At 29.6% G+C, this 17,733-nt stretch overlaps 1 protein-coding gene across 2 annotated transcripts; it reads left to right on the forward strand.

Annotated features, from left to right (window-relative positions):
* Window positions 1-54: 54 nt before the first annotated feature.
* LOC128389508 (carbonic anhydrase-related protein 10-like) lies at window positions 55-16,401 on the forward strand. Of its 2 annotated transcripts, XM_053349109.1 has the most exons (7): window positions 55-232; window positions 12,019-12,155; window positions 12,916-13,348; window positions 14,121-14,404; window positions 15,049-15,211; window positions 15,784-16,058; window positions 16,146-16,401. In XM_053349109.1, exons 1-6 carry the CDS (start codon window positions 55-57, stop codon window positions 15,813-15,815), a joined length of 1,227 nt encoding a protein of 408 aa, XP_053205084.1. In that variant the 3' UTR covers window positions 15,816-16,058; window positions 16,146-16,401. The 2 variants fall into 2 exon arrangements, with proteins under 2 accessions (XP_053205084.1, XP_053205085.1); XM_053349110.1 differs by lacking the exon at window positions 15,049-15,211.
* Window positions 16,402-17,733: the final 1,332 nt, after the last annotated feature.

Raw genomic sequence — 17,733 nt, forward strand, 5'->3', positions numbered from 1 at the left:
TTTTCCTTTTGTGATTAACTTTTCCATTCGATTGACAGAATAAAAAAGTTAATCATGTTAATCAACCTGACGGAAATTTTCATGGTGATGTTTACCTTTCAATCAAAGTGGATGACAATCATATTCATCTCAGTGAATTATATGTTATCATCATTCCCCTGGACTCCCTCCTATCAGGGTCATTTGGTCATCGCTTCATGGGAACAGTGGTGGGCATATGAAGGAATCTCAGGTATGTATCGAATTGGAATAAATCTTAATTCAGTTCTAAATTGTGACGAATCTATTGATTGAACATTTATCGAAAATACTTTCTAATTTCTTCATGCAAAAGATTAAATCCCATTGGCGGTTCCGTTTCCTTTTTCATATTCACTCCCCTTGAGTTATCATGAGATAATCATGATATTATCATAAACGCATGAGAATAAAAGTTGATAGCCTTAAGATGATTAGTAAAGTGATAACAATGTAATAATTTGAGTAATATATTCATCGATATCATGATAATATTAATGAAACTCATGCAACTGAAAAATCTTGCAGAACTTTTTCTCTCACCTCATGAAAAAAAGAGACCTCTTCATGAACTCATTTACTATTAATATTTATATCTTTAAGTCAACTTGAATTAGTTTCATTCATCTAACATGATATATAAATTGTTGATTTTATTTACTTCTTACTCTCAATTAACTTCAAGTTATCATGAAAATTGAACAAAATTACTGAGTAAATGAAATTAAAATTCAACCAACCGAGTATCAGATGTATTATTTACTGATTATCATTATCATTATCATCTTGTTCAATCATCCTCACTCCTTATGTAACTATTATCATGAACATTTCACCAAGTTCAGAATAGATTCTTGAAAATTGAAACTTTCTTCTGAAATTTCATTTCTTTGACACAAATGTTTATCTTCATGTGGTTGGAATTCACCATGAATAAAAGGATAAGATTCTTAAAGTTTTTTCCAATGAGAAAATGCTGATGAATATGTAATCATTTGAATCTATTCATGATATTTGATGAACTTTTTTCTTCCATCCAACAAATGGTTTAATCATTAAAGAATCACCTCTTAGTTAAATATTATCGCTTAGTCTCTGATAAGTTTCAGGTAGAGTTTGAGTTGTATGATCGAGGAAAATTAATTGGTTGCAATTAATTTTGTGGGAGTTGAAATAATGAGAATGAAGGAAAAATTGTTGATAAAGAAACATATTAAATGCTCATTAGTTAATCAACTTGATGATAATTATTATCATCAAATGAATAAAGCAACTGAATCAAAATGAACATAACAATTGCTCCAGGAAGGAAAATAATAAATTCAGTCATTGTGATATTTCCAATGGAATCTGAATAAAAGTTATCGAAACTTTTTTCTTGTTTATCTTTGTTCATAACCTAATCGATTATGACAAAAACTATTAGCACAATTAGAATCCTTTGTAACTGTCAATCAATTCAAAATCATTAGACAACTTTTTCTCGTGTTTACATGTGAAATTTAACTTAAATTCATAATTTCAGGATTTGAATCCTTGAGTTTCTAAATTCACCTGATCACCGTGAAAAAAGTTCATTCTCTTCGTTCTCCTATCTGAATTCCGATAGATTATGATATAAATAAATCGCAATCTTAAGTTTGGATCAATTAGATTGAATAATCACTAACTATTATAAAAGAAACTATCAAATATTTTTGTTCATAAATTCTGAAAAGTTCAAGTTCTCAGTTTGAAATAGTTTTTTATACTTATCGAATAGCAGAGGTAACCAAGGAGTTCTGAATCTCTCTCTCTCTCTCTCTCTCTCTCGCTCTCTGGAGGTAAGAGGATGATGTTAAAGATGAAAATATCTCTGGAATAGTATAACCATGTCATCACCACCACCACTATGAGCTCATCATCCTCGGTGGGAATGATATATTATTGATAGATCATAAGAGAGAGTAACTTTTTTTCACTTCTTTTCATCCTCATTACTTTCATTGGTAAAAGTTATTTGATGCCCACTTGAATGATTGAATGGTTATCTGTGGTTCAGTAAACATGGAAACTCAATGATGATGAGTTTGGAAATGTATGAAGATGATGATGAGTAAAAGAAAGTAAGAAATAAGGATTTGCAACATTGTCCTAAAAATTTTTTCCTCCAAAAATGATGATAACCATGATGATTATTATTATTGTTCAGAGTTTCAGTCAACAAATTATTATGTCATTTAAGTTGACCTTTTTTTTTGTCTCATGGATGATAAATGAGTATCCATTAAATTGAGATACCATGATGATGATAATGATGATGACCAAAAGCTAATAACCAACTAAATAGCCAATAGTCTTAATCCGGATTCTTTTGGATAATCTGAAAAAAATGACCATTCAAGTTACTGAATTTATATTGGAATCCATTTTTTTCAACAACAATTCATTCTTGATTCATACAATTATTTGATTACCAAATCAATGATTAGTTTAATCACCAGATTAGACATTGTGATTAAGTGACAATGGTAATATTTACCTTATCACTTGTAATTACTGTTCAACTGATTTACTTTTTGATCATGTTCATTATAAGATTATTTTTATTTACCTGATTGTAACTTTTTTTGCATGATTACATTGGCAACAATTAAAGTAACTTGTTAATTGTTGTCCAATCAAGTCAACTAATTGATTTTGATTACAGTTTCTTTCAACTTAAGGTCAAGTAGTTTGTCTTCTGTGATTTTACTTGAAATTGTCTAATTAAATATTCATCGTGAGATTGATTTGATTGAACAATTTGATCAGAAAACTATTGATTTGATAATTAACTCTCACAATGTTGGTCAATATTTTCATCATCAAAAGTGATTAACAACAGCAAAAAACACCTAAAGCTTGACTTAACTCTTGATTGTCCATCAGATTGATTGACAAACTATATAAACGTAATATCATCAAGAGGATTGACCGTTAGGTGGACATAAGTTACTGGATAAAGATTTAATTGCAATATCATTAAAGGTGAGGGAAAAAAAGATGAAAGTTGACAGAAAAAATTGGAAACAACAATCAGTAGATGATGAGGATAAAATGACCAGTCATAAAGCTTGACCAGGAAGATGATGATTCTCAGGTGATAAAGAATGAAAAAAAATAACTATCAATGAAAAGTGTATCAAGTGATATTATTAACATTTAACGTTGAAAGATTTTTTTTCATCCTTAATCATATATCAGGATCATGGAGATAAATTCAAGTTATGTCCATAGACTGACCGTTATGACCATTGAACCACCTCTTACATTATCACCAAGGTTTTCAAAATTCACATTGGATAACATGAATGTTTCAATTGATTGCAATCATGAACAAGATTCAACTTGAATCCACAGTTTTCATTCAAAGTTGTGTCTCAATCTCACTTTGAATCCCCTTGACATGATGATGATGATCATTATCATCATCATCATCCCGACTCTTTTCACCATCATCATCATCTTACATTTGTATTACTATGTATCCTCGTAAAGGATAACTGATGGACTCTCAAGATTCATCACCATGGTAATCATGTATCAGAATCAGAATCTGTTCCATGATAAACTAACAAATTCACCGAGAAAACTTTCTCTCTCCATTAACAAACTTTCCAGTGCTTCATGAAATTGATAACAATCAGTGGATAACATTTTCTTTAATCATAATGATCAACTCACAAGTTTCATTAATGAACTGAATTAAAATTAAATCCCATTGATTGTTATCTAATTGCAATTGAAGATATCAAGTAAAAAAAAGATAACTTTCCAAATCCGAATTGTAATCATCTTCATGATGTTCATCATCATTAAGGATAACTGTTAAAAAAATGTTCAGATAACTGTAATCATTTACTTGGCTAATAGTTAACAATTTATTACCATTTAAACTGATCATTAACTGTATTGAAAAAAAACAAAACTAATTTCCAATCAATTGGAAAACCATTCTGAGTTTTTCTGAGGTTCAAACATTTCACCAACCATGAAAATCTGATGACAATTTGTTAACCTGTTGAATTACAATTACGAATTGAGAATCCAATGATCTTATTTACTGGTCAATCAAATTGTTATGGTCAATCGTTGAGTATCAAAGCTTTAATCATTTCTCAGCACATTATCAATGATAACAATTTAATATTGATCCAATTTGACGATTATGGTGATTTAAAATTCAATTGAAATTCAAAGTTTTGTTTGTGATTTTCCAGTTTGATAGAAAACTTTTCACCACTAATATTATGTTCTAGAACTGTTCTTATGTGTGTATATGTACAGTTCGAGAAGCTCAGATAGTTGAAACTGAGAAAATTTGTTCTAATGTAAGAGAAGGAAAAAAAAAATCTTCAAGTGAGTTTATCGTCTCAATAAAAGTGATCATGAAAAGTAATTCATGAAATCGAGAGATAATTTAATTCTGTTCTGAAATATTTGACTACAAATCTCTGGTTTCTGGTGATTGTTACTCATTCTCATAATATTTTATTACATTGAATGAATTTAATCAGATAGTTCTGGGTGGAAATTATTTCATCTTGAATAATGATTGTTCAATTGCTTTGATTGTTTGCATTATCCCATCATAATGTTATGAAAAAATATTTTCCACCGCCACTCTCATGGTTTACATGTAATTTTAATCCGGCTCAGAATTAGTTTATCATGAATGTTAAAAAAGTTCTGAACTGAATTCAAGAAAAAGAAGCAAACAAAAATAAATATCGCTCGATTCTGTTGATATAAGGGAAGCGGTTTATCTGGTTTAAGAAGCTATTCCTACTTACTTCTCGGTGGGAAAATCTCAGGTTCATTTGACTTGTTGTTGTTGTTTCAATCCCTTGGCTAATATTATCCACCCTCAATTGGAACAACAATCAACTACTCAATCAGAATGAATAAAAAATGATTCTTATAATTCATTTAACATTCAGAATTTTTTCCCTTCTTTTGCATCAACTTCATTTACTCATTGAAAATGAAGATCAGAACTTTTTTTTTCTCCTTCTTCTCAATTCATTTACTATTCTTATCTGATCATCATGATGATGTGTTTACATGGTATGTTATTTGTTCAATTGACTCCATGAGATTTCAAGTATTCATAAACATAGATTGAGATGTTAATTCATTTCAAAGTGGTAGCATGAAATTGAAGAGTGGGGTAGGTTCAGGATATTCACTGAACAATATTCATATTACATTAAAAATTAGGAACAATATTTGAAATAATAAATGACTCAAGATATTATCATAATAATTGAAATTTCAGTTGGTCTGAATTCATTGAGTCTACTTTATCAACCTTTATCCCCTTTTGTTGTAATATCATATTCATATTCATTTTTTTTCATCATGTTTACTCCTGTTCCTATCGGAATGTTGTCTTTTTTTTCAGGAACAAAAAATAACAGGGTAACATTTATTATCCACTATTTCCTTTCCCCTGTAACCTCAGTTTCAGCTTTCTGAACAATTTGTTTCAACTCAATTCAACTCCCACTTTTACAATATTTATATGTATAAACTCAACCTCCTCTCCCACCCCACTCCATGTTGTCATAACTGTTATTGTTATATCAGAATCATCATCATCTTGATTGTTATTTCAAGTTCACTTTTGTTAAATTGTTTTTTCTCCATGAATTTTGTTCATTTCTCTCAGATTTTTCATCCCCTGTTCTCATTGTTATCCTGATGAATGATGTTCATTTGGTTATATGTTCAGATTCAGTTCCAATTCATCATATATAAATACAAGTTGTATATCTGCCATGATTATCTCATGGTGGTCAATTGATTTTGAATATGAAATTTATATTCAATCGCTATATCTATTGATTAATAAGACAACTGGGAGTTATCATCTTGTATTATCATGAGAATGATTAACTGATCGTTGTTATCATGATAATATGATGACACTTTTGTTGCCTTCCTTCATATTCAAGGGTTGTGATCTTTATCATTGGTCACTATGAACTGAGATTAGTAGCTGATTATGAAAGATAATGATGATTATCATCATTACTCCAGGAAACAATTAGGTTTCACCTTCATTCATTATGAAAATAACATTATCTTTAATTTTGTTTCTTTCCATCTCTTTATCTATCATTATCATCATTATCATCATTATCTTTTCATCTTAGCTTTCAATACAATCTGTGGATAATCATCATCATCATGATAATCATTTATGATAAGATGTCCATTAGATTTACTAAAGTTACTGGTCAGTTATCAGTATTCTGTGGTCATTCAAGATCTTTTTGTTTCATTTCTCAACCAGCTAATAGTCTTGATAGTGGTTTAATGGTTGATCATATTAGCTAATCATGATCCAAAGTGTATGTTAATCAACTGATTATCTTTGTTATTTCGGAAAAGGACACAATTGGAAAAACTTTGATTCTTTAATTGCTAACAATTGACTTATAATTGTTTGTTGATTGTCACTATTTTCTGGTAGAAAGGTTTTTTTTCAAATCTTTGTTATTTTTCATCGTCATGATGCTTGTGGATTAATTCAGTCAACATGATGATGAAGAGATGAGGGAAGATGGATAAAAACTGTTACAAGGCTTGTAAGAGATGATTGAGAAGATGAAGAGGAAAAGGAAAAGGGAGAAGAGAGAGAAAAGTCAATATTTGCTCTCTCTCTCTCTCTCTCTCTCTTGTTCATTTTCACTCGATTTCCAAGTGGAGGAGGAAATAGGAGACACACCATGATCTTAGATTCTGTTGGGTGGGTGATTCTGATTAACATGCACAAAGCCTGTGACTAAAAGTTATCCAAATCAATGAGAATATGATTTGTGAATTCTGAATACTACTGAAGTTTTTGTCTTCACCTCTATTTACATGAACACAACTGAACCAAAATGAGCATTCATCTTGTAATAATATCAATCATGATGAGCATTTAACTGTCTGATAAAATTAATTCAATCTCATCATGAGTAATTAAACTAAACTTAAAGTTTACTAAATTTGCAGAGGTAAAAAAAAGTTGATCAAGATTTTTGTACTTCCAGATTAAGGTTTCAGCAAAACTAAAAGATAAACTAAATTAACCTTAAATCATGATTGAATTCAATTGAAACTATTTACACAGTTGAAAGCTTTTTCAAATGTCACCATGAAAACACACACACTGAAGGTTTAAATAGGGTGGAAAACAAATTGAAAAGTTTCAAGTTCTAAAATGATTGTGGTGATAATAATGATAATGATGATGGTCAGCAAAGTCCAGTGGCTCATGGATTTCGGTGAAAATTGTTCAGCTTCACAGAATCACAAGGAATGGATAAAGAAATGGAAAATTTCTCAAATTTCTCTCTCTTTTCATAGTAAATTGAACAATCTGATAACTGTTCAGTTCAAAAGTGATTCATAATTAATCAGCAACCAGAACTTTTTTTTCAGATTTCAAGTCAATATTATTATTATATATTGAGAATGTGAACTTTATATGTGAAGATGATGAGAGGAAGAAAACTAAGATGATCGATAATGAATGAATGAGTGAGTTAGAAACAAAAATGTCAACCATTCCTTCAATCTTATCCTTTAGGGTTCATTATTATTACCAAGATAATCATGATGATAGTAATTAAAGAATCAGAGATTCGCATGAGGAAAGGGTATAAAAATAATAATAATATTGTTATGAAAATAAGAAAATAATCTAAGCAGAAATTTGATTCCAATGGAATTGGATCTTTTTTTGCATCTTACTTATCATCCTCTTACTCTGCCATCATCATCATGATAATAATGATGGTGATGGTGAAGATGATGATAGGAAAAGTAAGCAAACCATGATGAATTCAATAAGCTGAATTAGAGCCATTAGATACAAGGAAAAAATGACTTATATGTAAGAATCGTAAACATTGTTATATGGTTCATCACTTATCTAAATAATGTTGCTAATATTAAAGATGATGAGAAAGGTGGATGACAAAAATGATGAGGGATGATGATGATGGAGATGGGGATGTGTGAATTTGGTTGCATGGGAAAAGCAGAAATTACAGATTTTGGATTCATTTTCATGGAGGAAGACAAAAGGAAATGGAAACGAAAACAACATTTTCTCTGAGTCTCTTTCTGATCTGGTCACTTTGATGGTCAGTCTTTGGAATTATCTTTCTCATGTCATCATGAACTGGCAGGTTATTATTCAGCATAATGATTGTCTCCTTTTTGAATAGAAATTTTTATTCAGATTTTGAAATTGAACCGAGTTTTTTCATTGAACCTTTTTAATGGACATCATTTGATTCATTATCTCAATCTGATCATGAAATATGATTTATCTGTAATTCTGGATTATGATCAATTACTTTTTTCTGACCGATGCTATTTATAGAGAGAGAGAGAGAGAGAGAGAGAGAGAGAAAAGTTCTGTCTCAAATATCCAGTTTCAGATTTTAGATAGATAAATTCATGGTTACCTGTTGAAGTTCAAACAATCATTCAAAATGATGATGTTGACAGTTTATGATGATGGTGATGTGGTATGATAATGATGATTGTTAAGGTGATGAGTGATGATATTTTCTCGTGATTGGATTGATTGATTGGAGAAAATCATGAATTGAATCAAATTTATATGAATATACATTCACCTGGTTCATGATGTTCATGTATATTATGATTGTTACTATTTACATCTAATTGATAAGCAGAAGAGGAAAAATGAAATGGAAAATTTTGTTTTTTTTCTGCAAAAATCATGAGTTTCAATTGAACTTTTCACTTTTGTATCACGAGAAATCTCATTATATCAATCCATCATTTCATCATTCTCATGAAACATCACCATGAATTCAGAAGTGAAATTGAATATGTAATTGAATGTGAGTCTAATTAAAGGAGATACAAAGAGAATATAAAGAGAAAAAATTCTCATAAAAGATAATAAATTCTAAATTCTCCCTGAGTTTTGACTCTATTCTGATTTTATCTCTCGCAAGTTGATCATAATTTCTTTTCATCAGGATGATGTTTATTACTTTTCATGACTGTTCATCCATTTATTCAAGCCTTAAACTCTGATTATTTTAATATATCATTAATATCTTCAGGTAAAAAGTTATTAACAGATTATCTTTGTAACTAAATACAAACAAGGTAAAAAGTTTCAAACAATAAACAACTAGATTATCAGAGTAAACAAATTGTTTACCTTAATCATAAAGGCGATAATCATTTGAATCACCATGAGGGAGGAAATTTTCATGATAAGCTGAGAGAGAGACTTTCATTTGATACTTTGGCTATTCTGATGACATGAATCTCAGGGTGAAAAAGAAATGATTTAATCGATGATTCTAATCAATGAGAAGAGAAGAAAATTCTTATATCAAAAGATGGAGAAAGTGAAAAAGTGATTCCAATGAGTTGGAGGAAGAGGAAAAGGAAAGACGAGACAGTGAGATGATATGATAATGATGAGAAAGAAAGAGAAAAAGACAGAGACAGAGATGGTAGGTGGAAGATGGAAGATGAAAAAGAAGATGATGAGGATGACAAAAAGAGCGAGAGAGACGATTGAAGATACACTTTTGAAAGTTTAATTTCCTGTAGTTGAAAAGTATTATATCTTTGAATGATATTTTCGAAAAAAAAATTCTCTTCCCTTTCATCATCTTATTCCAATGATGATAGTAATGAAGATTATTGTGTTTTCGAAATAACGAAAAAAAAATAAAGGAAAACAAGAATTCGAGGGTTTGGAAGATAAAATTGTTTAGTAAATAATGATAAGTGTAAATGTATTTCTCTCTTGGAATCAGAGCATTTTGATTAACTTTTCAAAATCCTCTCTCTCTCTTTATTTTTTTCCATTGGAATATCTTTCACTTTATCATCCTTATCTTCATGATTATCATCCAGTTATCCATGATGATGATGATGAAGATTCAGCAAGAATTCAGTTGTTTGAATTTTCTTCCTTATTCCTGATTAAAGTTAAGAAGATGAAGAAGAAAAAAACTATTTATCATTTACTTATTTTCTGTTTATCTCATTTCCCTTTTTTTTCATATTATATTCTTGTAAATTCACATGAATTCATTTTCATGATAACACTTGAGAAAATCAGTTTAGTATCATGTATCTGAATGAATCAATGGTGTAAGGATTTAATAGCATCATCAACATGATAATCATTTAGATTGCGCTTCTTGTTAAATTTGATTGTTACACCAACACAATTTGTTTTTACAATTTGTAATTCGTGTCTTTTATTATAATCATTAGGAAAAATAAATCATTCATTTTGATTCTGTCAACATTATTGGATTATTATGATTATTATTTTCTCATTAAACTTGAACTTGATTTGGGAAAATTAATTGTTTCAATTAGTAGGTCATTGTCATTGATTGATTGTTAACCTGTTTCCCTTTATACATAATATAATTTGAATTAACTAATCAACTTCTAGTTCAACAATTAGATTGATCAATTTTTTTCCTATTCTTTTCCTAGTTTTTTTTTTACTCAATCTGATTCTCATTAATTAAACACAATTAATCACATATTCACATCAATTAGTGTTTACTTAAGGTTTAAATCGGTTAATCATCTTCTTATCAAGTATAGAATTGAGTAATTTACTAGAATTAATTGTTAACTTTAACTTGGAACTTGTGAGTTGCATTAGAAAAGAGAGAAAAAAAACTTTTCAAAAGTTTCGAATTTAAAAGTTCTAATAACAAACTCTCAGCGTTATTTCATCATCTTCTCGAATCATTGATGATTATAATCAACAATTAACGGATGAAAAAGTTATCCTATTACACTGAACAATTAAGATATGTTAATATTATTATAAGAAAAATATGACAATTTAATTGATTGTTATTTGATTGTTGAAAAAAAAAACAATCTAACGGGTTAATGTTAATCGTTTACGAGTTGATTGTCATGTCAATCAATTTGTTTATACAATTTAATTGGGCTAATCAGATGATATTGTTAAGATGGTATTAAGATGTAATATTAAGACAGGAGGTGGAACCTTTTTCCCACCCACTGAACTTTTCATCTTGAGGAAATTTTTTCCTTCCCTGATAAAATATTCATTATCCAAAGTAAATGGGTCTTGGTGTATCTCCATCTTCATCTTCATCAACTTATCAACATTTTTTGCTCCTTCTCCATCTTTTTTCTGCCATCATCCTCATCTCTAAATTGTTATCATTTCCAACTAATTAATAAACGTAACACGGTGGATATAATGTATTTCATGATATAATAATACCCTGTGTGTGTCTCTCTCTCAGTTTCAGGATATGATATTGAGACAAAAGGTTAATCAAGCCATGAGTAAATTGCCTGAGATTTTGATTCTGAATCACTTTTAATGAATTTCACTTCGAAAGGTTCCTTGAGCTTTTTGGAATAATAATTTTTTTCCTCTCAACTTTTCCAAGTTCATGATAGTTTCATATGTTACCTTGAATACTCAAAGTATTCATTTCAACTGTTGGTGAAATTACAATAAAAGTACTAAAAATAATAGTAATTAAAAGCTTCTGTTATTAAGTCTGAAATTGTTTCAATTTCAGAAGGGAAAAAAATTCCTTTATTGATTTATATATTGGTTGACATTCACCATGAATTTCATGGTAAATCTAATCATTAGCATCTGATTTCTTACTGGTCATAATAATGTCCATCCTCATTTATGATGATAATAAATAGCTCACTTAACCAAGGTAACACCATGAATGATCAAACTGTCAAATTATATGAAGATGAATCTTAATCTGAATCAATGATAACAATTCTGATACTCAGATATTTCAGTTATTGGAACTGATTAGTTAGATAATTGGATGAAATTGATTTGGATTAATAACAATGGGGATTTATCATTTATCTTATTATATCAGAGATTAATTTTCATTCTTCTTTTTCATGATTGTTTCCGCTTCCGATCTTAAACTTTCCTAGGGCCACATTTCTGGGGACGGACTAATCCAAAATGGGTCTTATGTAATAAGGGTAGACGACAATCACCAATTGACATTGACCCGGAAGCCTTGCTCTTTGACCCTTTTCTTTCACCTCTACAATTGATCGGTGACCATGTAAGTTAAAAAACATTTTACTCCCTCATCTTTATCATCCTCATTATCTTAACTTCATCATCTTCATCTGCTCTCTCTCTCTCACTCTCTCACTCTCTGTTATAATGTGTTTACTGTCATCAACAAATCTCAAGTCATTAATAAAAGTCCTCACTCCCTCTCTTCCTACTCCACCCCAAGTCACTGCTCTCTCTCTCTCTATGGTCTAATAGCTTCATAATGATTAAGGTATATAAGATTCAGTTAATACCTTTACCATGAGACGGAAAATTGAACTCGATCTCATGTCAACATCAGTCAAAGATTTGATATCATATTATTATATAATAATATGTAGGGTGAGGGGAAAAGTTCCAAGAGAAAAAAGAATTTCAACCCCCAACACCAGTTCACCTTATCAATTATCTTGGCATGAATATCAGAACCATGAAGTTAATAGTAACTTTTTTTCATGGAGTTATCTCTTAATTCATAATTAAAGTTGATCCACCACAGCCTTGAACAAGTATTTTCACTAACAGGATCCGGAAAGAGTTGATAACCTTTACATTTAATCAGATTGAGAAATTTTTTCCACCTTTAACATTAAGATAAACTCAGTGTCAAGATCATTTATCTTCTCCTTCACCTTCATCTTCATCTTACTTTTTATCATCTATCCCACTTATCTTATCATCTCATTTCCTTCCTTGACTCTTTTTTTTCGTACTCTCTCTTCATTATCTTATCTCTCTCTCTTATGTCATCTTCCCTGGATTAGGTGAATGGGAACTTGATTAATACAGGTCGAGGTATAATCTTCAAAGTATCAGGATTAAACAAAACAGACACTTTCAACCTTGACTCAAGCTCATTATCATCATCGTCGACTTCCTCTTCCTCCTCTCCACCTCCTTCCGTGAGTCTAACTAATGGTCCATTAACCTACCGTTACACCTTGAACCATTTCGCCCTCCATTATGGTCGTAACTTATCAAAAGGCTCTGAACACACAATCGGTGGTATTCAATTTCCAGGGGAAATTCAGTTTTATGCATATAACTCTCTTCTCTATGACTCATACGAAGAGGCCTCACTTCGAGCCCATGGGGTCGTAGCGGTTTCCGTCCTTCTCCAGATATCCCATGATCCAAAACAGGCCAATAATCAGCTCAAAAGGATAACCCATGCACTTAAAAATATCACCACCAAAGGTACAAACATTTACACTGAATTTATCCTGAAATTTGCCCTGAAAATTTCTAACCTCAAGCAATAGTTTCAACGAGAAACTCATAAAATTGGAAAGCTAATTAATTTCAATGATCAACTTAATCTTTTTTCAGATAATATAATCATGTTAACATGATGTTATCCCTTCCCCTCATTTATCATCAGAATTTGAAATGAATAACATTTTCCCTGTTTTTTTTATTCTCTATCATGATAATATTCAGATAGCATTTCAAATGCTAGAATTTATATTATGAAACATGTGATACATTACATATTATCCAATAGTGGAAAAGAGGGAAATTTTTATAAGTAAAAAAAGTTCATGAGTAACTTTCAGGGGAAGAGATGAAAAGTTATTCAAGATTATCATTGTAATCTGAGTAAATGAAATATTATTACAATTATTAAGATATCATTTTCAGATTGAATTACCATGAATTCAAATTTATTTATCATTAACCTTTTTTTTTGTTCATCTTGAGTGAAAAAAGTTCATTGAGTTATTCAGACAATTGTATTATTATAATAACATGATAAAATTTCACATCATTTCAGAATTTTTTCTGAAATCAGAAAAAGTTTCAATTTTTCTCATTACTGAAAATTCTGATTGTTCATTTCCATCATGTATCATCGTTTTCATCTCTTCTCAATTTATTTACCATTGATTTTGTGTTGTTCTTATTGTTACATGATGATTATCATTCTGATTTCTCTCTCTCTCTCTCTCTCTTTACTCCCTGGATTCAGGAAGCTTTCAAAAGATTGAATCTCTGTCAATCTCTGAGATTATGCCTGAAGCTATGAGGCGACAATATTTAACCTACGATGGCTCATTGACAATACCTGGTTGTTATGAGACAGTTCAATGGATTATACTGAACAAACCGATCTACATGACAAGTCACCTTTTCCATTCTCTGAGAATATCATCTTCAACTGAACCTTCTCATGGTGGTGACAATTTTCGTCCAATTCAAAGACTCAATTCCCGACCCATTAGGACCAACATAAATTTTGAAACTTCATTTGAGGTAAGTTAACTTTTCTTTCACAAAGACAATTAACTTAACTCCCCAAGATATATTCAGTTGACCAAGTTCATTATCATGAAATGACAACAATAACAGACAATCAAAGTAAACAATAGATTCTGATAACAATGATAATGAAATTGAAAATTTATACCGAAACAATTACTTACACTGGTTAGTATCAGTTATTTGTATCAACATGATGAACAATAATGGTGATGTTTCAATGAATATGAAAAACATTCAGTGGGGTGGGAAAAATAGGACAATGGTCAGTGAAAAGATGACCAATGAAGTAAGAATTGATAATGAATATATTAGATAATGTAAATTGGTTTTACATCAATTAAGTTAATCATTCAGGGAAAATGTTTCCCTGACAATAACCATGAATAGTTTCATATAACCTTCTGGTCAGTATAATGGTCAAGACTAATATCTTATTCATATTTGTAATCCTGGTAAATCTGAAATCTTAATTCATATCTTAATAGTTATGAGTTTACAATCTAAACCTTAAGCCGATGGAGATAATCAATTGGTTAATCATATTGAGAATATATTAATACAAATGAATTAATAGTTGTTCTTGAAAATGGAAAATTGTATTTGTAATTGTTGTGTTTGTTTATCTTCAATTTCAGGATAATTTAGAGCATGAGAATGAAAAATTGGATACAAATGAAGTTGGAACTCAATTGAATAGTAAAAAATTGGATGAAAATGATGTTACATTTACAACTACGAGTTCCAATGGTTCCAAGAGGAAAAGTTCATGTTCCATGAAAAGATCTGTCACCTACAGAGGTTTGTTTTCATTCATTTATACATCATTTACTTTTCTTCCCTTATCTTCATCTTCATCTTTTATCTTGATGACTCTTTTTGCATTTGTTTCTATTGCAATTTAAAAACCACCGTCTTTAATATTAACCTTAGAAAAGTAGAAATAATAATCTTCATGATAATTGAATTTCTATCTACAAATTCAGTTCTCTCTCTCTCTTTTCCTCTTGATTGATACTTGTCATCATCATGAAACATTAACAATTCAATTGTAATCAAAAGGTGACATCACATCATCAACAGTTATTATTTTATATTAGTTCATATTCAGAATCAGAACTTTTTTTTACTCTGTTCATCTTTATTTTCGTGGTTTCTTTTCATGGTAAATTATTAACTTCATATTGAAACATTTATGAGATAATAAACTTCATGAGTTGGTTGATATCATGTGAATTCTGAATAGTTCATATTCACAATTGAAGTCACAATTTAAATCTTGTTTTTGCTTCGAGTCTTTTGTATATTCATCAATCGAATCAAATTAAATTGTTAACTGTAACTTAAATTTTCTCTTTCTAATTAATCTACAGCTAATTCACCTAAGATTGTAATTGAAAATTAATGGTAATCATTAAATTGGAATCCTGTTAATTGTTGGTGATCAACTTTGTTAATCGTTTATTAGGATTAATTAAGTTTCATTGGAACCGGATCAAAGCAAAGTATCAATTAATTAATAACTTATTTTCCACTTGCAGTTGATTAATTGTTGAGTTTATTAATAGTAGCCGATAATCATTTGTAATAATTAACTCAATCTCGATGACATTTGTTGCTCAAGTTAATTCAATTCAAAGTAATCAATGTAAGTATTGATTAATTATCATCACCATCATCCTGTTTATTTTAATTAAACTAATTGTTAATTTCTCTCAAATTTTTCAATTAATAGCAATGTCTATCAAGACACATTAATAACAATTAAAGGACCCAATGGACAGACAATTAATATGATTATCTTAATCAGAATAGCCTTTGTTTTGATTTGTTTTGTTTTGTATTTTAATGACAATCTAACCAGAAAAAAATTGTTGATCAACAATTAACTGATTGTAACCAAGTTTATCAAGTAAAATGGTAACAAACAAAATGCTTTTAATAAATTGTAAATTCTGTCAATTTGATCACAATAAAGATGCTCAATGAAATTTAAATTGTTCACAAATCGATTCACCTTATTAAAGTTTCCATGAGGAATATGATTCGGAAGCTAATCTTTAATCCTAATCTGCAAAAAAAAGATTACTAAAAATAATGATAATCCAAGATGAAGAAAAAAGTTTCTTTCGATTTCAAGTTCGAGCTTGTAAACTTTAAACCTTTCATGATATTCAGCTGAATCGTGATAAATTATCAAAGGCAAATATTAGTAAGTTAATGATTAAATTTGGAGACAAAAAAAACATTGGAAACATAATATGTTAGTATATTAATTGTTCATTAAAACAATTAACTTAATCCATTAGTTGAGCAATTTCATCACTGGATCCAAAGGGTTTGTTTATTTGAATAGATTATCATCTTATCCCCACTGAGTTATTGTGCCCTTTGTCTTGCCCACCCCACCTCATGATATTGTCTCATGTTACTGAAAAATTGATAATAATACATTAATATCAATGAACAATTATTATATTGTTGTTGATTACCTTAAGGTTGATTTAATAATGATAAAAATACTTTGTCTCATTGTTCATGAAGGTAAATTAAACTTGTGAGCACAATTAATATGAAAATAATATTATTATAATTTTACCTGAACTTTTGTTCATTTAACTGAGTAATTAATTCATGGTGGATCAACTAATTACACCCAGTAACACAGTAAGATTATGAGAGAGGGTAAAACAATAAGTTGATTAATTACAGCTAATGAATTCATATCATCATGAACAACAATTAATCAACATTCAACTTTGATTTGTGATAAACAAGAAAATAAAAAACTAATTGTTCAGAAAAATCAATGATCAATAATAATGGTAATATTTGAAATTCAAATGGATTCTCATGATAACCATGGTAATTTTTTTACCAAATGAGCAAATATGAATGAGACATGAAACATAATCATGTTAATATAAATTTCCACAGGTAACAACTGACCAGTATTGGTCAGTGTGAGTATCATGTCAGATTATCATATCTACATGAATCGATGGTCACTATTACATCACCAAGAAATAATTGCATCAGAATCTGAATAATATACAGCTTCTGAATTTACTCCCGAAATCTTTCATCTCTTACTCATCTCATGATACGATCAGTAAACTCAATCGACTGATTCGGACATGAACTTGAACATAAGAAAAAAAGTTCTTGGCACTGAATTGTTACAATAACAGATCCAAATTGAATAGTAAACATCATTATCATGATAAACATGAACACATGTTACAAGAATCATATTGTTATATTAAAATAAGAGTGAGATCATTATGATTATTATCAACCGAAGTACTTAGAGTTACTTTGCT

The sequence above is a fragment of the Panonychus citri genome, unplaced genomic scaffold, assembly GCF_014898815.1.
Source record: "Panonychus citri isolate SS breed McGregor unplaced genomic scaffold, ASM1489881v1 Contig00108, whole genome shotgun sequence".
Lineage (NCBI taxonomy): Eukaryota > Metazoa > Arthropoda > Arachnida > Trombidiformes > Tetranychidae > Panonychus > Panonychus citri.

What these genes read in the sequence shown, in the direction of transcription:
- LOC128389508 (XM_053349109.1), top strand. Translation starts at nt 55, where the DNA reads ATGTTAATCAACCTGACGGAAATTTTCATGGTGATGTTTACCTTTCAA. An exon ending in GGCATATGAAGGAATCTCAG is followed by an intron (nt 233 to 12,018) that starts GTATGTATCGAA and finishes AAACTTTCCTAG; the next exon opens with GGCCACATTTCTGGGGACGG. An exon ending in ATTTTGAAACTTCATTTGAG is followed by an intron (nt 14,405 to 15,048) that starts GTAAGTTAACTT and finishes CTTCAATTTCAG; the next exon opens with GATAATTTAGAGCATGAGAA.